This window comes from Benincasa hispida, chromosome 3 (assembly GCF_027475165.1).
Source record: "Benincasa hispida cultivar pf3 chromosome 3, pf3_genome.v1.1, whole genome shotgun sequence".
NCBI lineage: Eukaryota > Viridiplantae > Streptophyta > Magnoliopsida > Cucurbitales > Cucurbitaceae > Benincasa > Benincasa hispida.
The window spans coordinates 65,067,010-65,091,047 of record NC_143480.1 but is presented as its reverse complement, the minus strand read 5'-3'; the positions used below and the strand labels follow the sequence as shown (position 1 = coordinate 65,091,047).

Genomic DNA, 24,038 nt, shown 5'->3' with positions numbered 1-24,038 from the left:
TTATAGCATACATTTCATACAACCATTCATCCTTATATTATAACACTATAATATAAATGATGTATAGATATACTATAATGCATGCATACATATACTATAACTCTTATATTATGTTATGCATGAGCATGCTTTATGTAATTTAAATCATGCATACTAATATATTATAACACTTATAATATAAAATGATGAATGAAAAATAAATGCATAACTTATGGTGGGTTTTAAAACTATATGGTATACATTATGACATATAATAAAAGCATACATCACATGTATATTTATACTAAAAGTTGATGGATCAGGATAGAACCTCTCTAAAAAAGAAATTAAAAGGCTAACTATTACATAGTTCTTTCTCCTTAAGTACCATTGATCCTCTAATGAACAATTTTTTTGTTGTCCAACCATAAATAAAATCCTTCTTGGGCCAGTGAGAGAGTAGATCTCATTATTCGAGTCTCGAAGTCAACACTTCAGGGAACAACCTATCTACTTACCCTAAAAAGGGGAATGAATGAATTTCTTCTTGAGATGCTATATTCCAAGCTCCTCACTTGGTATCGTCCCCAAGATGGTAGGTTTATGGAGTCAGCAACTAGGGCCACTCTCACCCATACAAATAAAAAAAATGACCATCATGAGCAAGAGTTCATAACTCACTCATGGTTCAGATTGAGTTCCATGGTAATCATTTGAAATATTAATCTTTTCAATTAACGGTGTTATAACGAGAGACTTATATATTTTGCGGTCTAGTCTAAACAATCTCATTGCATAAGATACCCTCAATCACATGTCTCCAATGAATTATTCGAATCAAATCGTTTGTAACAATTACAAAATGAGTCATATCCATTGTGTTACCAGGATAAAGCATCCAACCCTATCCATATGCTATAAACCTCTTAGGTTATTATTTGAATATGATTCACTTATATGTCATCTAGATATTGTTCAAGTTATATGAAAATAACCTTTGATCTTAGTTTATTGGATTTGAGTTATGTGATTAAATAAATAACGATTATTTATTAAAGATAAATAACACTTTACTTATATAGAAAATTTGTTTAAAAATTTATAGACCACGAGTTTAGGACATAAATCCCAACACTCAAATCTACATTTTGTAAATCGACATTTAAAGAAGTCTACACACGTTTGGTAATTAATCCATGTGTGATTTTCCAAGATAATTGTAATGAGTAGTCTAAATTGATTGACGTATGAAAATTTAGAAGTTTAATTGACTCAAATTATAAACTTCATCCATGTTTTTCAACTATTTGTTTGAATATGGCAATAAAAGAAGGTCAGATGCATTGATGCATTTGGGCAGAGTTTCAACATTCAAATTCAAAGACAAAACCATACCCAGCACATCAAATCCTTTTTTCATCTATAAATGAATTGAAAGTTTATGTGAATGTTTCCAAAATAAATAAATAAAAAGCTTATGCGAATGAATTTGGGCCTTAAAAATGTTTTGATTCATGGGAATGAACCTAGACAAAGTATATGACCAAATGCATCTCAAGAACATACTCTGTTGGAGTGGTAAGGTGGACTTTTGCTTTTTATGTGTTTTTCATAGGTAAAAATTTTCATATTTAAATGGAGGATTTTGGAATTATTTTTTTTTCCTTATAATGTTTTATTAAAACAATTATATACAAGACAAATTGTCTCTCGTTTTTCTATCCCTAAGATCAATAGTGTAAACTTCATGTTAATTGAGTGCTATATTTCTGTTAATAAATTATCCTAATAAATTTTAGATAACTTGATTTCAAATGGTAAGAAATTGATTTTTTTAAGGATCGAGCAAATATATTTTATTTTTATTAATATTTTTTAAATTGCATTACATTTTACAAAGTTTTGAAAATGTTGATCAGAGAATAACAAAATGTAGGTGGATGCATGTCAATAGACTTTTTTGGAAACTTTTGGTAGATGTGTATATTTATTATTATTAATTTAATTTCGAAAAATGGTAAATTTCTATTTATTTGTTAATGATTGTTATGACAAATATTCCTCCAAAATTCAAGTGAGTGTAAAAAAAAAATGTTAAAATGTAGTTTCAAAATATTTGATCTCCACTTTTTATATCTTCTAGTTGAGTTATGCTCAATTTGACAAACTATCATCACTTACAATCTTTCAAAAAGTTTTATATATATATATATATATATAAAGATTTTTTTTTAAATATAGGAAAATGAATCAAAATATTTATAAATATAAAAAAAATTTCACTGACTATATGCAATAAATCATGATAGACTACTATTTGTGTCTATCTTTATCATGATAGAGTCTATCACGATTTATCATGATCTATTGTATATAGATCATGATATTTTACTATTATTTGTAAATATTTTCAACAAAATTTTTTATTTAAAATAACTTTCCTATAAGAATATTATCACGAGCAAATAAATTAATTAAAAATAAATAAATAATAATAATAATAATTAAAAAAAAAAAAAAAAAAAAAAAAAAAAAAAAGAGGGAAGGAAGACGAAGCAAGAAAGGAGAAGGATGAGATCTAATAAGGCCCACTAAACTTTTTCCCAAACGTACAAGAATTAGCTACTCCTTATTCATTCTTGTCGAGGATGGTGATTTTTCATTTCATTATTTGAATTTGTGTTGATTAATCAATGGAATTTTGTGCAAATTAAAAATACAAATTTTTGTTTCAATATCCTAAATCAAAGTTAAAAATATCGATGTCGAAAAAAATATCGAAATGTTAATTTTATGGAAATTTCGATAAAAATACCAATAAAATGTCGATTTCGATAAATATTTTTGGAAAATTTATAAAAATAAAAAATTCAAAAAAAATTAATTAGTAAAAAATCATTTTATTATTTTTCAACTATGTTATTATTTATATTATATTTTTATTAGTGGTATTTTGATGTTTGTTTTTTGTTGCATATTTTTCAATTATTTAATGGAAATATTGATTCATCCTATATCGAACTCATAGAAACGTGGAAATGTCGATGAAAATTTAATACTATGCCTACCATACAAAAATAGATTGCTTAATCGAAATGTGATGAAAACCCTAATGAAAGTGTTGACTTGTTGAGATTTTAATATCATTGTTAATTATACTCTATAAAATCGGTCACATCAGAGGTCTTACAGTTGGCTTCTTCAATCAATGTGCAGTATTTTCTTTACGTTACTTGAGCACAAAATATAATTATTGATGCAAAGATTTTGAGTCAATTTATGATTTTTAGAGTAAGAGGTCTGGTATTCAAATTCATCCCATGTCATTTCTTCTTCCCGAATTCATATTAAACACTAAAAAAAATTGTTTGATTTCATTTGAGAAAGCAACATCATAATCTAATTCTAAAAGAATAATTTTTTTTTTTTAAAAAAATGTGGCCATGAATAAGATCTTCTCCCCTCCCCCATGTGGATTTAACCAGCTGCATACTTTTTTTTTTTTTTTCCTTTTTTTAAAATTGATAAGAAACCAAATAAGACAATGGAAGCTCCAAGAAATTGGCCACTCCATTGTTTGTTTAAATTATTTTAAAGGTTCCATTTGATTATCATTCAAATTCAACAAAACCAGGCTCAATATAATACCTTATTCAATTTTTTTTTTTTAAAAAAAAGTAGAACTAATTGATTTTTAATTTTCTAAAGAGGTCTAAAAATTAGATTTGTTTAATTATGTCTTCTTCTGTATGTCTTTTATAACTTAGCTATTAATGTCCACTTCTTCAACATTTGACTATAATTAAAATGACATGAAATATAAATCAATGTTTTCATATCAATACAGTTATACCATAAAATTGATTTGAGTATAGGTTAAAAGATTAGGAACAAGTAACACTTGTTCTTTTTTATTCATTTCTAGATATAAATATCCAATAAAGTATTTCTAGCATTAGCCATAATTGGGGAAGAAGAAAATTAAGATATCTTGGTTAAATCCTTGAAGATTAAAAATGATAATATCCAATAAATATCCAATAAAGTATTTCTTAGTAAAAATTAAATAATTATATAACATTTTAAATTAGAAAATTAATTTTTAAAAGTGATTTCTTGATGTGGTAGGCTTAGAGTAAATTAAGATATCTTGGTTAAATCCTTAATTAGTTAGAATTAGGATTAGTTTTCTTGATTGATTAGGATTATGATTAGTTCCCTTGTTTATTATGATTATAATTAGTTTCTTTGATTAATTAGGATTATGATTAGTTTTCTTTTCAATTCTCTACAAATAGAGACATTATCTTTTTGTATAGGCAACTTTTGATTCATAATAAAGACTTTGATTTGATTATTGGAGATTTCTCTCATTTTATCTCTTGGGCTATATCGATTTGGTACCAGAACAGTCATATGAGCCAACATTCCGCTGGTGGAAGACTAGGAAACTCTTATCTACATCGATCACAAGAGGGAGTTTCGTGAGTTGTACTCGTTGTTGAATAGTCTACATCTATATAAGGGAAACCCTTCAAATTATAGGAAAGAAAGAAAATATCGAATTTTTTTTCAAGATTTTACAAGAATGGACTATTACCAATTAAGTAAAACGCTGAAGGAAAAATATAGCAACTGGTATAGCCAAGAAAGTCAAATTTAGTCCCAAAACCAGTGCTAGAATTATTGGTCAAGTGATTCAGAAGAAGAATTCCAATATTATAACTTCATCTGTACTCGATTTTCTCAAAAAACCTATCATTACCCACATTTGATATTTGATTATAGTGATTCTAGCGATTTCGATGAAAATTCTAATGTTGTTTGGAATGGATTAACAAGGCGACATTATCAACAAAGAGATGATCCAATAAAACTATCTCAAGAAATGAACGTAAGAATTGGGAGTTAGATGATTCAGAAAATGATTAAGAATGTGAAAGAAATTATTACAACCAATATCAAAGAACACCAATAGATCATTCCAACACCAATACGGAGGTCGAAACATTTTCAAGAAAACAAAAATATTCAAATAAGAGCATCTATCAAGAAAACTTTCGGAAGGGAATGGATGAAATTTGGGGTCTTTTGAAAAAAATTCAAGAAAGACATAACTATAATATTCAAGATTTTTCAAGAAACCATCAAGAATTACATTTAGTCACTCAAGAAGAACAAGAACTCATCCAAATGGGTTGTGAAATTGCACAAAACATGAACGGAGTAGAAAATAAAAAAAAAAATCAATTGAAGACAAGTCAAATAAGGTAGGTAGAAAGATCAAAGAGGAGCTTGCGTTGGAAGAAGAAAAAATCAATTGAACTAGCAGAGAGGTTGCTCACTTTGAACTAGATGATAAGGAACAATTAATCGATGAAATCAAGATGAAGGTATCGAAGAAGATGAAGCTACCGTAAAGAATGTATCCATTTGGTTAGATCAATTAACTAAGGCACACAACCAACCACAACTACCTCTAACAACTACCTCTACTGCGAGAGGATAGAGCAGAAATTAGCCTTTGCCATCAAGAAAGACAACAAGAGAATCAACAACACCAATGGTATGCAAGAAATGTCCAAGATTTACTAAGAATCATTCAAGAACAACCAAGATCTAAGGTTATATTTGAGGAAATATTGGAAGTACGTGAATTCTTCAAGTGTGGAAGAAAAAGATACTCATGGGCAATCTAATTCAAAGATAATTGAATTTTTTTTTCCAAAATTCTTTGAGGAGTCTGCATAAATTTTAGCAACAAATTATTTATTGAACAACTTAATTCTTGGGTACATTGATGGTAATATTGATGGAAATAATTTTCCCTTTCAAGAATCAAATATTCAATATTCAATATTGATGGCTCGTGAAGATTAGTTGTTTTTTATGCCCGATGTTCAAAGATGTGTCCGTTCGAGTGTCTTACTATTTTATTTTTACCTTTTTTATCGTTTTAGAACTCGAGAACGAGTTTTTAAGGAGTGATAGAATGATGTGGTAGGATTAAAGCAAATTAGGATATTCGGTTAAATTCTTAATAAGTTAGGATTAGAATTAGTTTTCTTGATTTATTAGGATTATGATTAGTTCCCTTAGTTTATTAGGATTAGGATTAGTTTATTTGATTAATTAGGATTAGGGTTAGTTTGCTTTCCAATTCTTTATAAATAGAGGTAATTTTCTTGTATGACAACTTTTGATTCATAATAAAGATTTTGATTCTATCATTGGAGATTTATCCCCTTTTATTTCTTAGGTTACATCATCTCTTCTCTCTAAAATTAGTTCTTACAAATATTTTTATAGTTTTAAATATAATATAATTATTTTTTAACAAAATTTAAAATATTTCAATGACCTTATAAACCGATTCTTAAAAACTCAAATGGTTTAAATCCTATTTTGATCCTTGAACTTTTATTATTGTTCTATTTTCGTCCTTAAACTTTTAAAAATGTCTATTTTAGTCCTTAAACTTTTTTAAAAAAATGTTTACTTTGGTCTTTGCTATTAAAATTTTGTTAATTTCTTAACAAAATGGTCAGATGGCTTATTTACGGTTTCAATCTTAAATAAGGTGGTGAAGTGATTTTGTATGAGATAACTTGAAAGTCATTTTTCATTCAAGATTTTAGTCATTCACTATTTTGGCGTATTGGTAGTTGACATTTTACTTCATCTTCATCTTACTCAATACATCGAGAGCCCAAAAATATATGTTGTCGCTTAAGTTTTAACAAAATTTTAATTGCATGGCTTAAAATAAACACTTAAAAGTTCAAGGACTAAAACAGACATTTTCAAAAGTTTGAGAACCAAAATAGAACGAACTTCATAGTTTAATGACCAAAATAGGATTTAACCAAACTTGAATACTAAACATGTACATTTTGAAAACTCAATAACCAAATATATCTATTCAACGACTAAAAATGTGCATTTATAAAACTTAATGACCAAACGTACATATTCTTCAAAACTTGGGACAAAAAAGGTAGACCTGTTTGGTAGAGAATCTGAAAAACAAAAATTTGAAAACAAGGGATTAAATGAAAAAAAAAAATTGTATTCATGTTTGCAGATATGCAGTTGATAGTAGACTCAAAAAATATATTCTAATTTAAACTATGGTAAATTATTCGTAATTACCTATTAATATTAGTTGACAATAAACTATTATTAATTTATTTATGAGCATATTTTATGTTAAACAAATTTTGTATAATTAATATTTTGTAATATTATATAACTTGCAAGATAGACTGAAATAGAATTAGACAGACCCTATTTTTTTCAAAATATAATTAAAATTTCAGAGATTTACAAACAAATTGAAAATAAAACACGTGAGGACAGTTCTCGTATACAGTCAAAATTTTACATATCCTAAAGATGCAAGCAAAAAGTAATTGTCCTGATCGTACCAACCATCTAAAAAAATGGAAGCAAACAACGACTTTTCTTTCAGAAACTTTCCAGTGTCTATATGAACTTTTCGGAACTTCCACGGCCTTCTTCTGCTGTTTGTTCCAACAAATCACAACCATGACAAACCTCAAAATCACCAAAAAACATCACATGCATCTCAACAATCCTTTCCCTTCACCTCCAAATTCATTTCCTTTACTTCAGGGGGACCTCTCTGCAAATTTTCAAACACTTCCTCCCTACAAAGCCTTCTCAATCGGACATGATTTTCAGCTTCTATGGAGGTCTGAAAATGGTGGGTCTCTCTCAATTTATCATCTCTCTCACCCCACCAGATCAATCTGGTCAACAATCCCAGGCCAAGCTTTCGTATCTGCAGCAATGGTGGAAACTGAGGTGGAAGAAAGTCGAGGCTCGTTTGCTGTGAAAGATGGGGCTGTTCATTTGGTTTGTAATCATCAAACAATTGATGATATCAAGGAGATCAATGGTTGGGATCATGAGTTGGAGGTTAAAGATCACCATTTTCCATCTGGGTATTTGGGATTAGACCAGAAAAGCCATCAGAAAGATACTAAGTTCCCTATGTTGCTCATCAATGGCAGAATATTCAATACCAAGAAGAAGATGATGATGAAGAAGAAGAAGAACAGGCTTCAAGAAACTGGTTTCAATGGTGATATAAAATGCAACTCAAAAGTTCTTCCTGCTTCTGCAAGGTATTGGGTATTGTTTGAACAGAAAAACAGCAGCCAAATTGGATTTCAAGTGATGCTTGGCCAACCCAGCTATGAATATCGCCAAATGGCTCATTCAAGAGGGGGATTCAGCAGGCTTAAGTTTCGATTGCATCGGCTAAGGAAACGGAAATTTGAATGGTATTGGTCTTTGCCAAAACTGAAAGGGTTTGTCAGAGTTTCTTCTTCAGAAGAGGAAATGGAAGTCTTGAGAGCAGCTGAGGAATTTGGAGCATTCAACAGGGTATTCTTGACCTATTCAAGTGAAGAGAAAGAAAGATTCTTTGGTTTTGGAGAGCAATTCTCTCATATGGACTTCAAGGGAAAAAGAGTGCCAATCTTTGTTCAAGAACAGGGTATTGGTCGAGGAGATCAACCTATCACTTTTGCAGCTAATCTAGTTAGTTACAGGTAAGTTAGACAAACAGTACAGTTATTCATCTGTTGATTCTAAAACTAAGTTAAGAAATTTCTTTTACTTCAGGGCTGGAGGCGATTGGAGTACTACATATGCTCCCTCTCCATTTTACATGACATCCAAAATGAGGTCTCTGTACCTTGAAGGATATGAGTACTCTGTATTTGATCTGACAAAGAATGATAGAGTTCAGATTCAGGTAGCTTTTCAAAACTATAGCTCTTCACTGCCTTTCACCAACCTAAAAAGCCATGAAACGTTTGAATAGAGGTTTGGTTTAAGCTAAAGGAGAAAGTAAAAAAGAAACATAACAGAACAATACCAAAAAAGTAAAGATAGAGAATGTGAGGAATAAAAATTCTAATAATAGTAATGATGATGATGAGAAAAAAGATCTGAACTCTTTATCTTAGGATACCCCTTAAAGCCGAAGTAAGTTGCTCATATACAAATTTTTAACCTGCAGTATTCCTATTTTCTATGAACTGGAGATTGCAGATTCATGGCAATTCAATTCAAGGAAGGATATTGCATGGGAACTCACCTTCAGAGCTTATTGAACGTTTCACCGAGACCATTGGGAGGCCTCCAGAGCTTCCTGGATGGATAATATCAGGTGCTGTAGTAGGGATGCAGGGTGGCACTGATGCCGTACGCAAAATCTGGAACGATCTAAAGGCTCATGAAGTTCCCATTTCTGCATTTTGGTTGCAGGTAGTATAAGTTTGTCATTTCCAAAAGTTAGTAATAGATTTCTTGATCAAATTGAGCATCCTGTACTGTAGATCAAACCAAATGCAGAAACTGATGCACAGTTATATAGTGTTACATGCTTTTGTAATGGTATAGTTTTTCTAAAGTGTATAGACATTATTTTAGATTTATTCCTTATCTAAAAGAAGAATGTTACGTAGGACTGGGTGGGGCAGAGAGAAACAGTAATTGGATCACAACTGTGGTGGAACTGGGAAGTTGACACAACAAGGTACTTTGGATGGAAACAATTAATTAAAGATCTTGGTGCTTGGCATATAAAAGTAATGACATACTGCAATCCCTGCCTAGCTCCGGTATTTTCTTCTTCCACACTCAATTATTCTGCAATCACCAAATCAGAAATATTGTTACTACTCGACTTGCATTATGTTAAGAGCATGGATATTTATGCACTTTTCTTCTTTTTCCCCTTTATGTTGTAAAATATTGTTTTCCACCTGATAGAAATATACACTGCCTTCTTAATGGCTACCTAAATGGACAGAAATTGAGATAAAATAGTAAAGATTAATCATTTCAGTTTCAAATTTGTACATGACTTCAGACTGATGAGAAGCAGAACAGAAGGAGAAACCTTTATGAGGAAGCAAAGGCGTTGGGGATCTTAGTAAAGAAGAAGAATGGAGAACCCTACATGGTTCCCAACACAGCTTTTGATGTGGGAATGTTGGATCTTACTCACCCAAATACTTCCAGTTGGTTCAAGGAAATTCTTCAAGAAATGGTGGATGATGGTGTGAGAGGATGGATGGCTGATTTTGGCGAAGGCTTGCCCATAGATGCCACCCTCTATTCAGGTTATACTAAGAAAATATGACAGTTCAATGCTAATATTTGTATTCAATTTCAAAGTAACTACCTAAGAGTACTATACTTAGGGGGAATTATTACATTGATTTTCTTAAAATGGATCGCTAAAAAAGTCTTCTTTTTCAAAAAAGATCTATCACTAAAAATCTTAACTGCTTCATAGAAATCATGAGGCCCTTTCCACGGTTAGAGATGGATTAGAAAGGAAGCAGTTATATGCAGTGATCAATCTTACATTCTTCTTTGAACATAGACCTTCCAAGTCTAGATGAACATGAAATTTCGTAATGCCCACAAAGCAGGGTCATCAAATGAGTTCCAGATTCCCTATTTTTTCAACATTTTTGTGTTGGTATCCGGAACAAGAAGCAGATTCAGATTTGTGTGAAAATCACTAAAATACTTTAGATTTTACCTTAATCAGAACTGCGTACTTCCCCGCTGTGGGATATTAACATTACTCACAGATTTAGAACCATAATTTCAGGTGATGATCCTATTACTGCACATAACAGATACCCAGAAATATGGGCGCAGATTAACAGAGAATTTGCAGATGAATGGAAAAGTAAACTTGTTGGTAAGGAGAAAGAAGACCCACAAGAGGCCTTAGTTTTCTTCATGAGAGCTGGTTTCAGAAACAGTCCTAAATGGGGGATGCTATTTTGGGAAGGAGACCAAATGGTAAGTTGGCAAGCCAATGATGGGATAAAGAGTGCTGTCACCGGCCTTCTGAGCAGTGGACTTTCAGGGTATGCTTTTAATCACAGTGATATAGGAGGGTACTGTGCAGTAAATTTACCGTTCATCAAATACCGAAGAAGCGAGGAACTGCTTCTACGATGGATGGAGTTAAATGCCTTTACCACTGTTTTCAGAACCCACGAAGTAAGTTAAAAACAAAACTTTACTTTTTCCCTATTCTGTATTTTTTTTAATAAGACTTTCCCTATTCTGTTTTCTCTGCTCCTTTCTCTGACAACAACCAAAGCCTGAAAAAGAACGTTATGTATGACATCAAATTTACAATCAACGCATGAAATGCTGAATGCATAAGAAGCATGCTGCAAGATTATCTCAGTAAAATTCCCCAAACATATGGAAGCTTATAACCTGCACCGAGCTTTATATACAAATCAAGTATGTTTCGTACCCAAATGACAGCCTCATTTTGGGAAGACTGATATAAAGCTTGCATCAGAATATTATTATCCTCTACAAATTTTCAACATACTCAGTCTTGTTAAAGCACTCTTTCCAACTGTCATCTGTATGCAGGGAAACAAACCATCCTGCAACAGCCAATTCTACTCAAACGACCGAACATTGTCGCAGTTTGCTCGCTTTGCCAAGGTCTATAGTGCTTGGAAGTTTTACAGAATCCAACTTGTGAAGGTAAATATGCAAAACCTTTTACATTCCATCTGCAACTTCTATATTTTCAAATTCCAAACAGATGTGATGATCTTTCTTCTCTGGTCTGGGTCGAGACAATACAGGAAGCAGCTCAAAGGGGCCTACCCATATGCCGCCACCTATTTGTTCACTACCCAGAAGATGAGTATGTGCTTACATTGGGTCACCAGCAGTTTTTGGTTGGTTCTGAGATCCTAGTTGTGCCTGTCCTTGACAAAGGAAAGAACAATGTCAAAGCTTACTTTCCTTTGAATGAAAGTTCTTCATGGCAACATATATGGACTGGGGAGGTACATGCTAAACCAGGCTGCGAAATTAAAGTAGATGCTCCAGTTGGCTATCCAGCTGTGTTTATCAAGGTTGGCTCCGTTGTAGGGGAAACCTTCATTAGAAACCTGAAAATTTTCAACATTCTTTAAGAAATTGACCCTTAAAACTGGGGGTTGCTTACTGTTCATTGAATTTTAATCTAGATTACATTTTTTTTCCCCTATACCTTGTTACTTTTGATGTTTTAGTTCGTCAATAATCCAATTAAATGAAAACTAAAAACTGGGAATGAATTTAAATGGCTACTTTATATGTATTCCCAGAGGTAAAATGAGACTACAATAAGGATAGTGATGGGTTTACGATGTTACAAGGAATGGAGATCAAATGAACAAAAGCATAGGACTGTCATACAGTATAATAACTAAAATTATGGCTTATGTTAATCTTTTTTTTTTAAAAAAAAAAAAGAAAAGAAATTTATAGAAACGATTGCTTTCATTGAGGAAAAAAAAGGAAAGAATACAAAGGCATACAAAAAAACCAAACCCACATAAAAAACCCCACTAGAGAAAAGGTTTCCAACTAAGTAAGATATTTCCTAGAGAATAATTACAAAAGTTCTTCGAAATCTAAGCCCAAAAAGAAACATGAAATCTCACCAAGGACCAAACCTCACAAGAGTTCCCATCCACACCTTGAAACACTCGATTGTTCCTCTCCCCCCAAAGATCCCACAACAAAGCACATGCTTGTGTGAACTACAAGAAACGACCTTTCTCTTTGAAAGGTGGGTGGAGGAGGAACTCCCTGATCATCAAACAAATATCCCTCTGGTGAGCAACACAAACTCAAACTCCTGAAGAAAAAAAAAACAATTCCATACTAATCTTGCAGACTGAAACTCTCTGAGAAGGTGATCCAGGTTTTCCCTGACTTCCTACAAAGGATAGAACAGAAAAGACCCATCAACGGAAGGCACCTTTCTCAGAACCTATTCAATTGTACTTCCATTGAATTAATGGTCCTGTCCTTGGGACTTTTGTGTGTCAAGATTTAGTCATTTCAGTCAATATTTTGTAATGGTTCAGCTTTGAAACCGTTCCCTTTTTAAAAAATCTATTAAGGTGTAATGCAGGTTTGAGTAGCAACCACCTAAGTCTCACGTATAAAAAGAATAAAGATGATGAGTGGTAGTATCTATATGGTTGCCACATCAACTCATGCTATATCTTACTTGGGCTTTTTTCAGAATAGGAATTAAATCGAAGAACTAAATCTTCACCTTCGAAAGTTTGGGACTAAATCATTATTTCAATGAAAGTGCAGTGCAGCCCGCAGACTTAAGTGTGCTTTCAATTATAATCTAGGGACTAATTTGTTTCACTATGCTATAAAATAGTATCATACAAACAGAAAACATGAGAACTTTTGTTACATTCTTCTTGAGCAAAATCACAAGAAGTCTTTTCGCCCAAAGATCAAAACCAGTAAAACATACCTTACAAGTCAATCTGAATTAAAAAACAGTCCTAATTTAAGAACCACTACCTATCATTTTTCATGAAAATTTAGAATACCAAACCTTACTATCATCCCTTACATCAGACAATCTCTTCCGTCAATCACAGTGCACAAAATAAAACAACAACAATACAGAAAATGCATCAAACATAAGTCCAGTGCATGCTTCACTACAAATACAGAGCCTCGCAGCAATGGGGATTGCTATGCTAACAATAACCTAATAGAATTAAAACCGTGCAATGTAAGTCGCATACAACATTATTCTGCAAAAATCTATGCGACTACACTCTAGAGAGCAGGAGAACTGCCAATAGGATGATCCTTGCAGAATTTAAAGACGAAAAATGAAAGAGATTATTGAAACTCACTTCGATGATCAGCGATTCTGCTGCCATGGCGGAAAATCGGATACGAAAATTTGGGTCCCGGGAGTTGGGAGTATATCATTATAGGTTGCGTTTGCATGTGGTTAGCTTCAATTGGATGAATTTAGATTCGTATACTCTAATGGATATTCCATTTGGGGGAATACTTTCGCACATATTAACATTATAATATATATTCAATTTTTTTTTTTTTTTTGAAGAGATCTAAACATTATTCTTCTCAATAACGGGATGTTTAAGGCGCTCAATTGAGATATGATGTCTGAAGTTGTGAGTTTGTATATCCGTGGAGTTTATATGTCTTTATTTGGGATGCATACTTATTTGCTCTCAATTTATAGGTAGAATTGAGTTCATATGTCTAAGGAAATTTATAGGTAGAGTTGAGTTCATATGTCTAAGGAATTTGGTGTAATTTTTTGAATTCTAAAGTTTCATTTGGTAACCATTTTGTTTTTTTGTTTCTGTTTTTTAAAATTAGGCCTATTTTATCCCCATTTCTTACCATGATTTGTATCTTTCCTAAATACAATGATTGAATTCTTAGTCAAATTTTAAAAACAAAACAAATTTTTAAAAGCTATTATTTTTAGTTGCTAAATTTTAGCTTGGTTTTTTAAATTATTGGTAAGAGGTATAACAAATAAAAGAGTTTTGGGTAGAAGTAGTGTCTATAGACTTAATTTTCAAAAACAAAAACAAAAAACAAAATGGTTACCAAACAGGGCTTAAATAATCTGATTTTTATTTTGAAACTTTTTTATTCAATAATTCTATCCATCTTTGTATTGAATAAAATATGGATTGCAATTTTTTCTTTTAATTTTTAAAGTTTTTCTTTCTTCCGCTCTCTTTTTTTTTTTTTTTTTTTTTGGGTAATAAACAACATTTGGCTACATTTCTGGTAGAAATATAGTTAAATAAAATGGGAAACCAAAGAAAAATCAATACTTTTGGTTCCTAATTTTTCTCCAGGAATTTCATCATCATCATCATCATCTTATTTTTCTTTTTCTTCTTGTTGCTCTGTATTTTTACTCTATCATTAATTTTTTTTTAATTGAATCTCCTCCATCATCTCTGAGCAATGGAATGTCACCATATTTCTTCAACAATTTCACTTCCAATTCCTCCAAATTCAAATTTTGAGGATCATAAGAGAACAAATCTTCATTTTTCACTATTTCTTGCCAAAAAAATCTCCATTTATGGTTTTCTTATGTGTTACATACTATTGACCTACATACATACTTTTTCAGACATTATTAACACTTATTTGATATGTGAATTCAACTAAATAAAAATATATTTTACAAATGGCTATGTATAAATATTGCACTTAATGTAGACAATGCTACTTTTATATAATTAATAACCCTACAACATACTTTAACAGTCATCGGTTTTATACTAGTCAAAAGTGGTTTGTCGAAGTTGATTATTGAAGATGATTTTTGCTGTAGTTTGTAATTGGAGGTGGTTGTCGGAGCTTGAAGTTGGTCGAATGAAGATGGTATTGGAGTTGGTAGCCGAAGTTTATCGTCGGAGGTAGTTTTCGAAGCCCAAAGTCCTCGAAGTTGATCGAGTGAAGGTGATCGTCAAAGTTAATCATCAAAGATGATTTTCGTCGGAGTTTGTAGTTAGGGGTGGTTGCCAAAGCTCGAAGTTGGTCCATGAAGGTGGTATTAGAATTGGTTGTTGGATTTTTGTGGTCAGAGATGGTTGTCAAAGCTCGAAGTTGGTCGTTAGAGTTGCTCGCTCAAAGGTGATTTTCGTCGGAGTTTTTAGTCGAAGGTGGTTATTGAATCCTACAAAGTTTATTGTCGGAGTTGATCACCGGAGTTTGTTATCGAAAGTGATTGTCAAGCCCAAAATTGGTCATCGGAGTTGGTCACATGAAGGTGGTCATCGGAGTTGGGTCACTAGAGTGTCATCCTGTGGTTGTCGGAGCCCAAAATTGGTCATTGGAGTTGGTCGTCGAAATTGTTATCGGAGGTGGTTGTTGGAGCTTGGAGTTAGTTCCCAAAGTGTGGCAGTGATAGTCACGGACAGTAGTTGATGGGTGGAGCCATTGAAAACATTGGAAGAGTTGGGGTGAGTTGATAAAATATACCAACTCAACTCCAACATTTAAAGTTGAAGGACCAAACATTGAATTGATATATTATACCAACTCAACTCAACTTATGTTAGTGAGCCAAACACCCCCGAATATTTATGTTTTTATAATTTTTGGTTAATATCCTCAACTTTCATGAGACTAACTAATTAGACTTTGAATTTCTTTTAGTACTACGATTGTGGAGATGGAGGATCGAATTTTCAACTACTAGGGTGGAAAACCATGTCAATTATTGTTGAGCTAAGCTCGTTTTGGTTAGACGTTGGAATTTTTTTGGTAACAATTTAGTCTTTATTTTTAATTTTGTAATATTAACAATTGAGTATTTGTATTTAACCTGTTTAAATGAAGGTGACCTCTTAAAAAAACATTTTTTCCTGATCAATCCAATTAGAGAATAAAATAAGAAATTTTGCGATAAATCTTTTACAGTGATTTAAACAATCATATAATAATTACTAAATTATTTAGTATTGCAAGATTCTCATCAAGAAACACACTTGATCAACCTTTCTTCTTGAATTTTTTTTGAATGATAACCTTCCATCATCTTTTTTAATAATTTATCTACGTAAAAGTTTTTTTTTTATCATCGTGGTAGTGGTCTATATTTGACCACTATCACTCATAAATACATGTATTTGTGCAAGATCTTCATTTGCTTTTGATGGGACCCTCGTTTGATGGCAAATTTTTGGTGGGGCAGTTCTTATAAGGGGTAAAATTCATTGGATCAATTGGAAAAGAATGAGAAGGCCAAAAGACAAGTGACATGGGTTTTAAGAGATATCCACTTGTTTAATGAAGCTTTTTTTAGCTATGCACACTTGGTAATTTTAAATAGCGAAGACTCTCTCTTCCAAAACTCTTAAAGCTAAATACTTCCCTCATAGAAATTTTTTTGTAGGCAGGTCTCAGTAGTCATCCGTCTTATATTTGGCGAGGCATCTTATGGGGTAGGGAGTTGGCTATTCAAGGAGAAAGGTGGAAAATGGATAACGGTGCCATTATTGATATTTATGCATATCAATGGGTGCTTCTAGAGTGTACGTTCAAAATTCTCTCTCGTCCATGACCTTTGTGAAACCAATATGTCGACAGTCTGATTAGTAAAAACAATTGGAATGACCAAAAGATTGTGGATCTTTTCTCGCTGGAAGATGCTAAGTTAATCCTCAGCATTCCTTTAGCCCACATTCCTTCTCTAGATCACTTTTTATGGCACTATGATCGGTGTTAGAGATTTAATATGGACAATTTTTGTTTAAGGGTGTGTTACCTTTGTTGGGTTTCATATATTGCAGATTGTCACTCCTGATGTCTCTACATTAATTGTTCTAGAATGAACGTTATTTTGAAAATGCTAATTTTGTGGTTTAGTTTTTTTCCTTATCTGGAAAATCCTATTTGGTATTCTCTTGATCTTATTTCCTTTTTAAAGCACTGTAGAATCTGCTTTAGGGTTATCTCCATGTTCTTTCTGTTGTGTATATTTAAGGAGTGGTTGCTTTCTCTTTAGGGTTGACTGTTTTTTAAGATCATTAGAGCGATTTGTTTTGTGTGTTATGAAAAATCACAAGTATGTTAATCTTGCATTGGAAAAGGTTGTATTGTTGTAGATCTTGAGGCTTACTCTAGATCACATTGGTTTATACTTCATCATGTTGAGAAGAGATTCTCAAACTTAAGGGAAGCCTAAGTTCATCAAGTGAAGGGATCTTCATTTTACATTGGAAAGATAAAAGTCTCGGTGAGAGGGAGCCTAAGAATTTGGTCACTAATATTCATACACTTATGAGGAACATAAGTTCTTCGAGGGAGAGTTTCACACTTAGGGGGAGCCTAAATGATTTTGCAAGAGTTGAGCTATTCAAGTGTCACTGTATTAGCTACGTCCTTATAGATAAATACAACTTTATAATTTCTTGACATTATATTACTGTGGATACCTTTCCCGGGGTCATCAAACACTATGTTCCGTAATCATTTTTAGTTTTTTGTCTTTATCTCTTTTGTGCTTTGGTTTGCTATGACATTGCACTTAACTATATTTATTATGTGTTAGATTAGTTATTTTTCGTTTGGTATCAGATGGGTCACCATCACTTCTGGTGTTTCGATCCTTTCTTCTAATGGAGGGTATCAAAGAAGGTGGATCTACACATACTCCTTTGTGTTGCACGAAACAAACTATACTTATTGGAAGGCAAGGATGACAACTTTCTTGAAGTCCCTTGATCATAAATCCTGGATATTTGTTGAAACAAGGTGGTCTCTTCCGCAAGTAGTGGATTAAATGGTGGAAAATCACTCAAACCAAAAATTGAGTGGACAAAAGCTGGGGATAAAGCCTGTCTTGGAAATTATCTTGCTCTAAATGTCACTTTCAATGGAGTGGATAACAACATATTTTGTTTAATTAACACATGTATCTATGCCAAAGAAGCAACACATGGATATTTTAACTGTGGCCCATGAGGGAATGTCGAAGGTCGAGATGTCAAGACTCCAACTACTGACAACTAAATTTGAAAATTTGAGAATTCTTGAAGACAAAACCATCGCGAAGTTTAATGTTCGATTACTGGATATAGCAAATGAATCTTTTGAAGGAAATCAGACATGAGGATTTCCATGAGCAACGGAATGATCGTTCCAAATTCTATTCGAAATTGAACATATACAATTACAGTACAAGAAACGGAAACTTATAGTCATGAACAATACGAAATTACAGCATGCTTTACAAAAATCAAGGGATAAAAAATACATATCTTTGAAGACTTATGCTTCAAACTCCTTCGATCACGAACGCTTGTTCAGTCTCCAAGACAGCAACACACGAATGCTCGAACACAATGACCACAACACAGCATAATCAACAGCAACCACCACACGAACACGCAACGAACGGCCTCCAAAACTTCGAACTTAGTCGAGTTAAGTGAGGACATCACCACAATGGCTACCTTGGTATTCTCGGTGTGAGAATCCAGAAGTGTGGGCTCCGTGTGGATTTGGTTAGAGGAAGAGACCGGAGGAATAACAATCGTGTAGACGATTGAGCAAGTGGGAGATGAGAAGTATCTATCGTATAGACAAGTGCTCAATCGTTTAGGAGAAGCAATCTATTGTATAGAAAAAGTCCCGCGATCGTTTAGCTACGACCAGCTGAGTGAACTATCGTATAATGTCACTTCATGATTGTTTGGTCTCTCTTTCATCTATCATTTAGTGAAAACAATTCACTTGACAAAAAACTATGAATTCCTTTCCGAGAATAACAACTCTACTAAATCTTCTCAATTTAGGAAAATATTTTTCCTTTTTATCTCATAGTTACCATAAAACCACCAATAACCTCCCACTCAATTGGTTATTAGAGAAAAAGAGATAATTATCCAATAATTAATATTATTATAAATATATATGATAACCAACTTACCATATTATATTTATAACCTATAGTTTTAATATTTCATCTCATGAAACATATAACCCATAGCTCTTTTTCTATTTTATGGTACTTAATGTAAATCTCATTTACATTAATCCTCTACTTGATGTATCTCATATATCACACCAATCAAATCATATATAATCGAATTTCCCCTTGTCAATTTGAACATTTCAAATCAACACTAAGAATTGATTATCAACTTGAATCATTTGAGCTACCAAGTGGACCTTATGGATCTGTAGCTTGAAGCTCCAACGGTACATGAATAACTGACTAAACTCTTTAGTCACAGGATCCACCATCCGTTAACTGTAGAGCACTCTACTAAAGACTGACAGCTACACTTTTCTCACTATAGATATATTTCTGTGTCCATATTAACCAATCAACAGTGCAATAACCCTTCAAAGATTGCTCATAAGTATAGTTGGACCTATAACCGTTAGGCCCCTGTAGTTACATCTAACTCCTTAAGTATCATTGATCCCTCTAATGAACATAAGTCATAGTCTTACTATGACTAAGTCTCTCTTCCAAAGAGAATTTGTGGCCACTATGTTCAAGACCCAGAACCAGCCCTTAAAGAAGCAATCTATCTACGTACCCCTGCTTCGGGGAAGGAGTAAATTCCATCTTGGGTAACTGAATTCTCAGCTCCCAAATCAGAGAAATCCCTAAAAAGGTAGGCATGTTGAGTTGGCAATCTGGCCACTCTCACCCATACTAATCAAAGGACTGCCTTCAAAGGCAGAAGTTCCCAAAACACTCAGGATTGAAGTCATGTCACCTATGGTCGTTTAGGTGAGATGTAAGTCTCAAGTATCAATGACGTTATATCAAGAGACTAGTCATCTCGTGGTCCGGTCTTATACAAACTTTTTGTATAGGAATCCCCACTCGCATGTCTCCACATGAATGGTCAGGATATACCATCTGTAGTAGTTCATAACACTTATAAACCTTTATAAAGTAGGCCGTATCCATAGTGTCACCAAGATCAGCTATCCCTCCTTAATCCTTATACTACATGCCTTTTTAGGTTATCACTTAAGGCATGATCTACTTGTATATCTCATATACATGCTTAAGTTTACATACAATAATCATGGAGCTTTGTTTATTGGATATGAGTAAATGTCAAATAAAATAACTCTTATTTTATTCATAACAATGTATACAGTTTACAAACTACGAGACTCTAGGAGAATTAAGACACCAATCCCAACAATCTCCCACTTGTCCTAATGCCTCGAGAGACTAATGTACAATACATGAAAAATTACAAGTGAATGAAATCCAACATGAGGATTTTCATGAGTAGCGAAATGATCGTTCCAAATTTCATTTGAAATTGAACAATAACAATTACAATCAAAAAACGAAAACTTACAAGTCATGCACAATACGAAATTATAGAATGCTTTACATAATCAAGGGAAAGAAAAACATACCTTTAAAGACTCATCTTCAAACTTCTTCGATCACGAACACTCGTTCACTCTCGAAGACAGCAATACACGAACGCTCGAATACCACGACCGCAATACAACATGATCAATCAACAAACACGAACTCAACGATCTCCAAGACCTCAACTCAGACGAGTTGAGTAAGACACCACCATAATGGCTACCTTGGTATTCTCGGTGTGAGAATCCAGAAGTGTGGGCTTTGTGTGGACTTAGTTTGCACCTTTCCATCTATACCTCATCAAGAAATGGAAACTTACAAGTCATGCACAATATAAAATTATAACATGTTTTACATAATTAAAGGAACGAGAAACATACCTTTGAAGACTCATCTTCAAACTCCCTCGATCACGAACGCTCGTTCAGTCTCCAAGATAGCAACACATAAACGCTCGAACACCACAATCGCAATACAACATGATCAATCAACAAACACGAACTCAACAATCTCCAAGACCTCGACTCGGTCGAGTTGAGTAAGACACCACCACAATGGCTACCTCGGTGTGAGAATCCAGAAGTGTGGGCTCTGTGTGGACTTGGTTTGCACCTTTCCATCTACACCTCACTTTTGCTTGTAGATCCACTTGCACCATATAGGTTGTACCTCATCAGGCTGATCCACAAGCTCCCAAACTTGATTGAAGTATATAGACTTCATCTCCTGGTTCATGGCTTTAATCCACTCATCCTTGTCAACATCCTCCATTGCTTGCTTAAAAGACAATGGATCCTCGACATCATCATTAGAAATGATGTTCTGGACTTCAGTCAAACCCATGTAGCTATCCGGTGGGTTCATAATCCTCTCACTACGCCGAGGCAGTCTCAACTCTTGAGATGGTTGACTAGATGTACCAAGCTCAACAACTCTTGTTGATCTACTAGTTTGTTCAATAACTCTTGTTGAACCCTCAATAGTCTTAGTCTCACTAGAAACCTCACGTAAAATAAGCTTACTTCGTGGTTTATGATCCCAGTCAGATGTGGTCTTCTTCTAAGAAGATAACATTTGTAGAAACAAGCACTTTATTCTCACTCGGATCATAGAAGTATTCACCCCTCGTTTCCTTGGGGTAACCTACAAAGAGGCAAACTTTCGAATGTAGTTCTAACTTTTTCGGGTTAATCACTAGCACGCAGACACCCCTAAATCCTAAAGTGGCGTAAACTACCTTTACAACCTCTCCACAACTCAAAAGTGTTTCAGAAACATTTTTCGACGGAATGTTGTTCAGAATGTAACATGAAGTCTCCACTCAAGACCCCAAAATAAGTCTAGAAGATAAGCATAACTCATCATAGACCGAACCATGTTCAACAAGGTTCTGTTTCTCCTTTCTGATACACTATTCTGCTGAGGTGTACCTAAGGCCGAGAGTTGAGACATAATGTCATGCTCTATCATATAGCTCTGGAATTTCAGGTCCATATACTCTCCACCACAATCAGATCGTAGTGTTTTTATCTTCTTACCTAATAAGTTTTCAACTTCAGACTTATGCTCCTTGAACTTGTCAAGGGCTTCAGAATTACGTTGCATTAGGTAGAGATATTCGTACCTTGAATAATCATCTATGAAAGAGATGAAATATTCATACCCACCTCGAGCCTAACACTCATTGGACCACATAGGTCTAAATGTACAAGCTCCAAGACTTCCTTGGCTCTGTAACCTTTTCCAGTAAAAGATCATTTGGTCATCTTGCCTTCGAGGCATGATTCATACACCGCAAGGAGTTTTCTTCACTCTTTAGAAGTCCACATTTCACCAACTGCTCAATCCTATTGAGGTTGATGTGACCTAACCTTAGATGCCAAAGATGGGCGTTTTCCTTAGGAGAAACCTATGGTCTTTTAGCTGTTGTCGTCGTACTGAACATTTCAGTATTAAACAAGGCTTTTATGACTAACGGCCTTAGTACATATAAGTTACTTTCCATTGAACCAAAATAATTCTCCACTCCATTATTGAAAATAAATACTTTACTCTCAGAAAAACTGATGGTATAACCTTGTTTAATGAGACAAGAAACCGAGATTAAGTTCCTCTTAATATGAGGAACTATGAAAATATTATCCAGTAACAAATAACATTTATTGTCCAAAAATAACTTCAGCCTAGCTACAACAATAGTTGAAACAACTTCACCAATACCAACTCGAAGAGTCAACTCTCTCTGTGGCAATGTTTGCCAGGAATTAAATCCTTGGTAAGAGGAACTGATGTGATTAGTAACACCCGAATCAAGGATCCAGGCAGAATCATCATTCTCTACCAAACACGTCTCTAAGACCAATAAATCATATTTACTGTCTTTAGACAGCCTCCTCTTTTGAAGAGTAGAGGGATCAGTATCAGAACCTAAATAAGCTCCAAGTTCCATTTCAGAGAACACTTCTCTTCTATGAACTTTAACAGAGTTGGCAACACTTGCTTTCTCTGCCTTGAGTTTAACTTGGGAACTGAAACTACTAGTATTGTCATCCATCCCTGTGTGCTCAAAAAGTAAGAACTGACGTTCAAACAAATCTTGCAACGAGTCCATGATCTCACATGCAATGACCATGTTCTCAACCCTTTTGTCCAAAGCATCAGGTATGCTAGCCAATATGTGAAGTCGAGCTAATGAATTAGCCTTCATCCACATCTCATATACATTACGAACACTTCGCAGTGCATTAAGGTTCGGGACTTGAGAACACTCCTCAACCGTGACAAACTCGAGGTCGTTTACCACGAAATACGTTTTACAAGACTCTTTCCATTGTATGAAATCGGTCAAACTAGAGGCAATTAACGGAAAATCAAACATGTTACTGAAAACAAAAAACACATTGACCTACGTTAGGTTTTAAGCAAATACCCTTTAAAAAAAATAACATCCAATACGGTTTAGCAAAACTAACATGAACCCCGTGTGACATCTAGTTTCGCGATGAAGCTCCAAAGGTTTAGGACAAAAGCCGCGGAAGGGTGGTCAATTTATCCCTCCTCTGAATTGAGTCATTCTCAACCAGTCATTAATACCATAATAACTCTTGCTTCTATAAAGACTAGTCATCATTGATTTGGTCAAGAAATCATTAACTTACTTAACAATTTCCTGTAAGTGTGACCCATCATTTTAGGCCCTAGAGTTCCGCCCTAAGCAGCCAATCGGAAGGAAAAAAATCCGATTGGGGAAAAAACTAAAGTGACCCTATCCATTTCTGGAGTTCACTTTGACATT

General features: G+C 33.7%; 1 protein-coding gene and 1 long non-coding RNA gene across 2 annotated transcripts; one reads left to right on the top strand and one right to left on the bottom strand.

Moving 5' to 3' along the window:
• The first annotated feature begins 7,374 nt into the window (after positions 1-7,374).
• LOC120073833 (uncharacterized) lies at positions 7,375-12,061 on the top strand. Its single transcript, XM_039026706.2, has 8 exons — positions 7,375-8,558; positions 8,632-8,764; positions 9,064-9,279; positions 9,480-9,635; positions 9,887-10,139; positions 10,640-11,040; positions 11,431-11,547; positions 11,652-12,061. The coding sequence occupies exons 1-8, from the start codon at positions 7,375-7,377 to the stop codon at positions 11,985-11,987; spliced, it is 2,796 nt and encodes a 931-aa protein (XP_038882634.2). The 3' UTR covers positions 11,988-12,061.
• On the bottom strand, positions 11,730-13,865 carry LOC120073834 (uncharacterized). Its single transcript, XR_016528804.1, has 2 exons — positions 13,734-13,865; positions 11,730-11,963 (listed from the first exon to the last, which is right to left on the bottom strand). It is a non-coding gene; the product is annotated as an uncharacterized LOC120073834 (long non-coding RNA).
• Between the last annotated feature and the right edge of the window lie 10,173 nt (positions 13,866-24,038).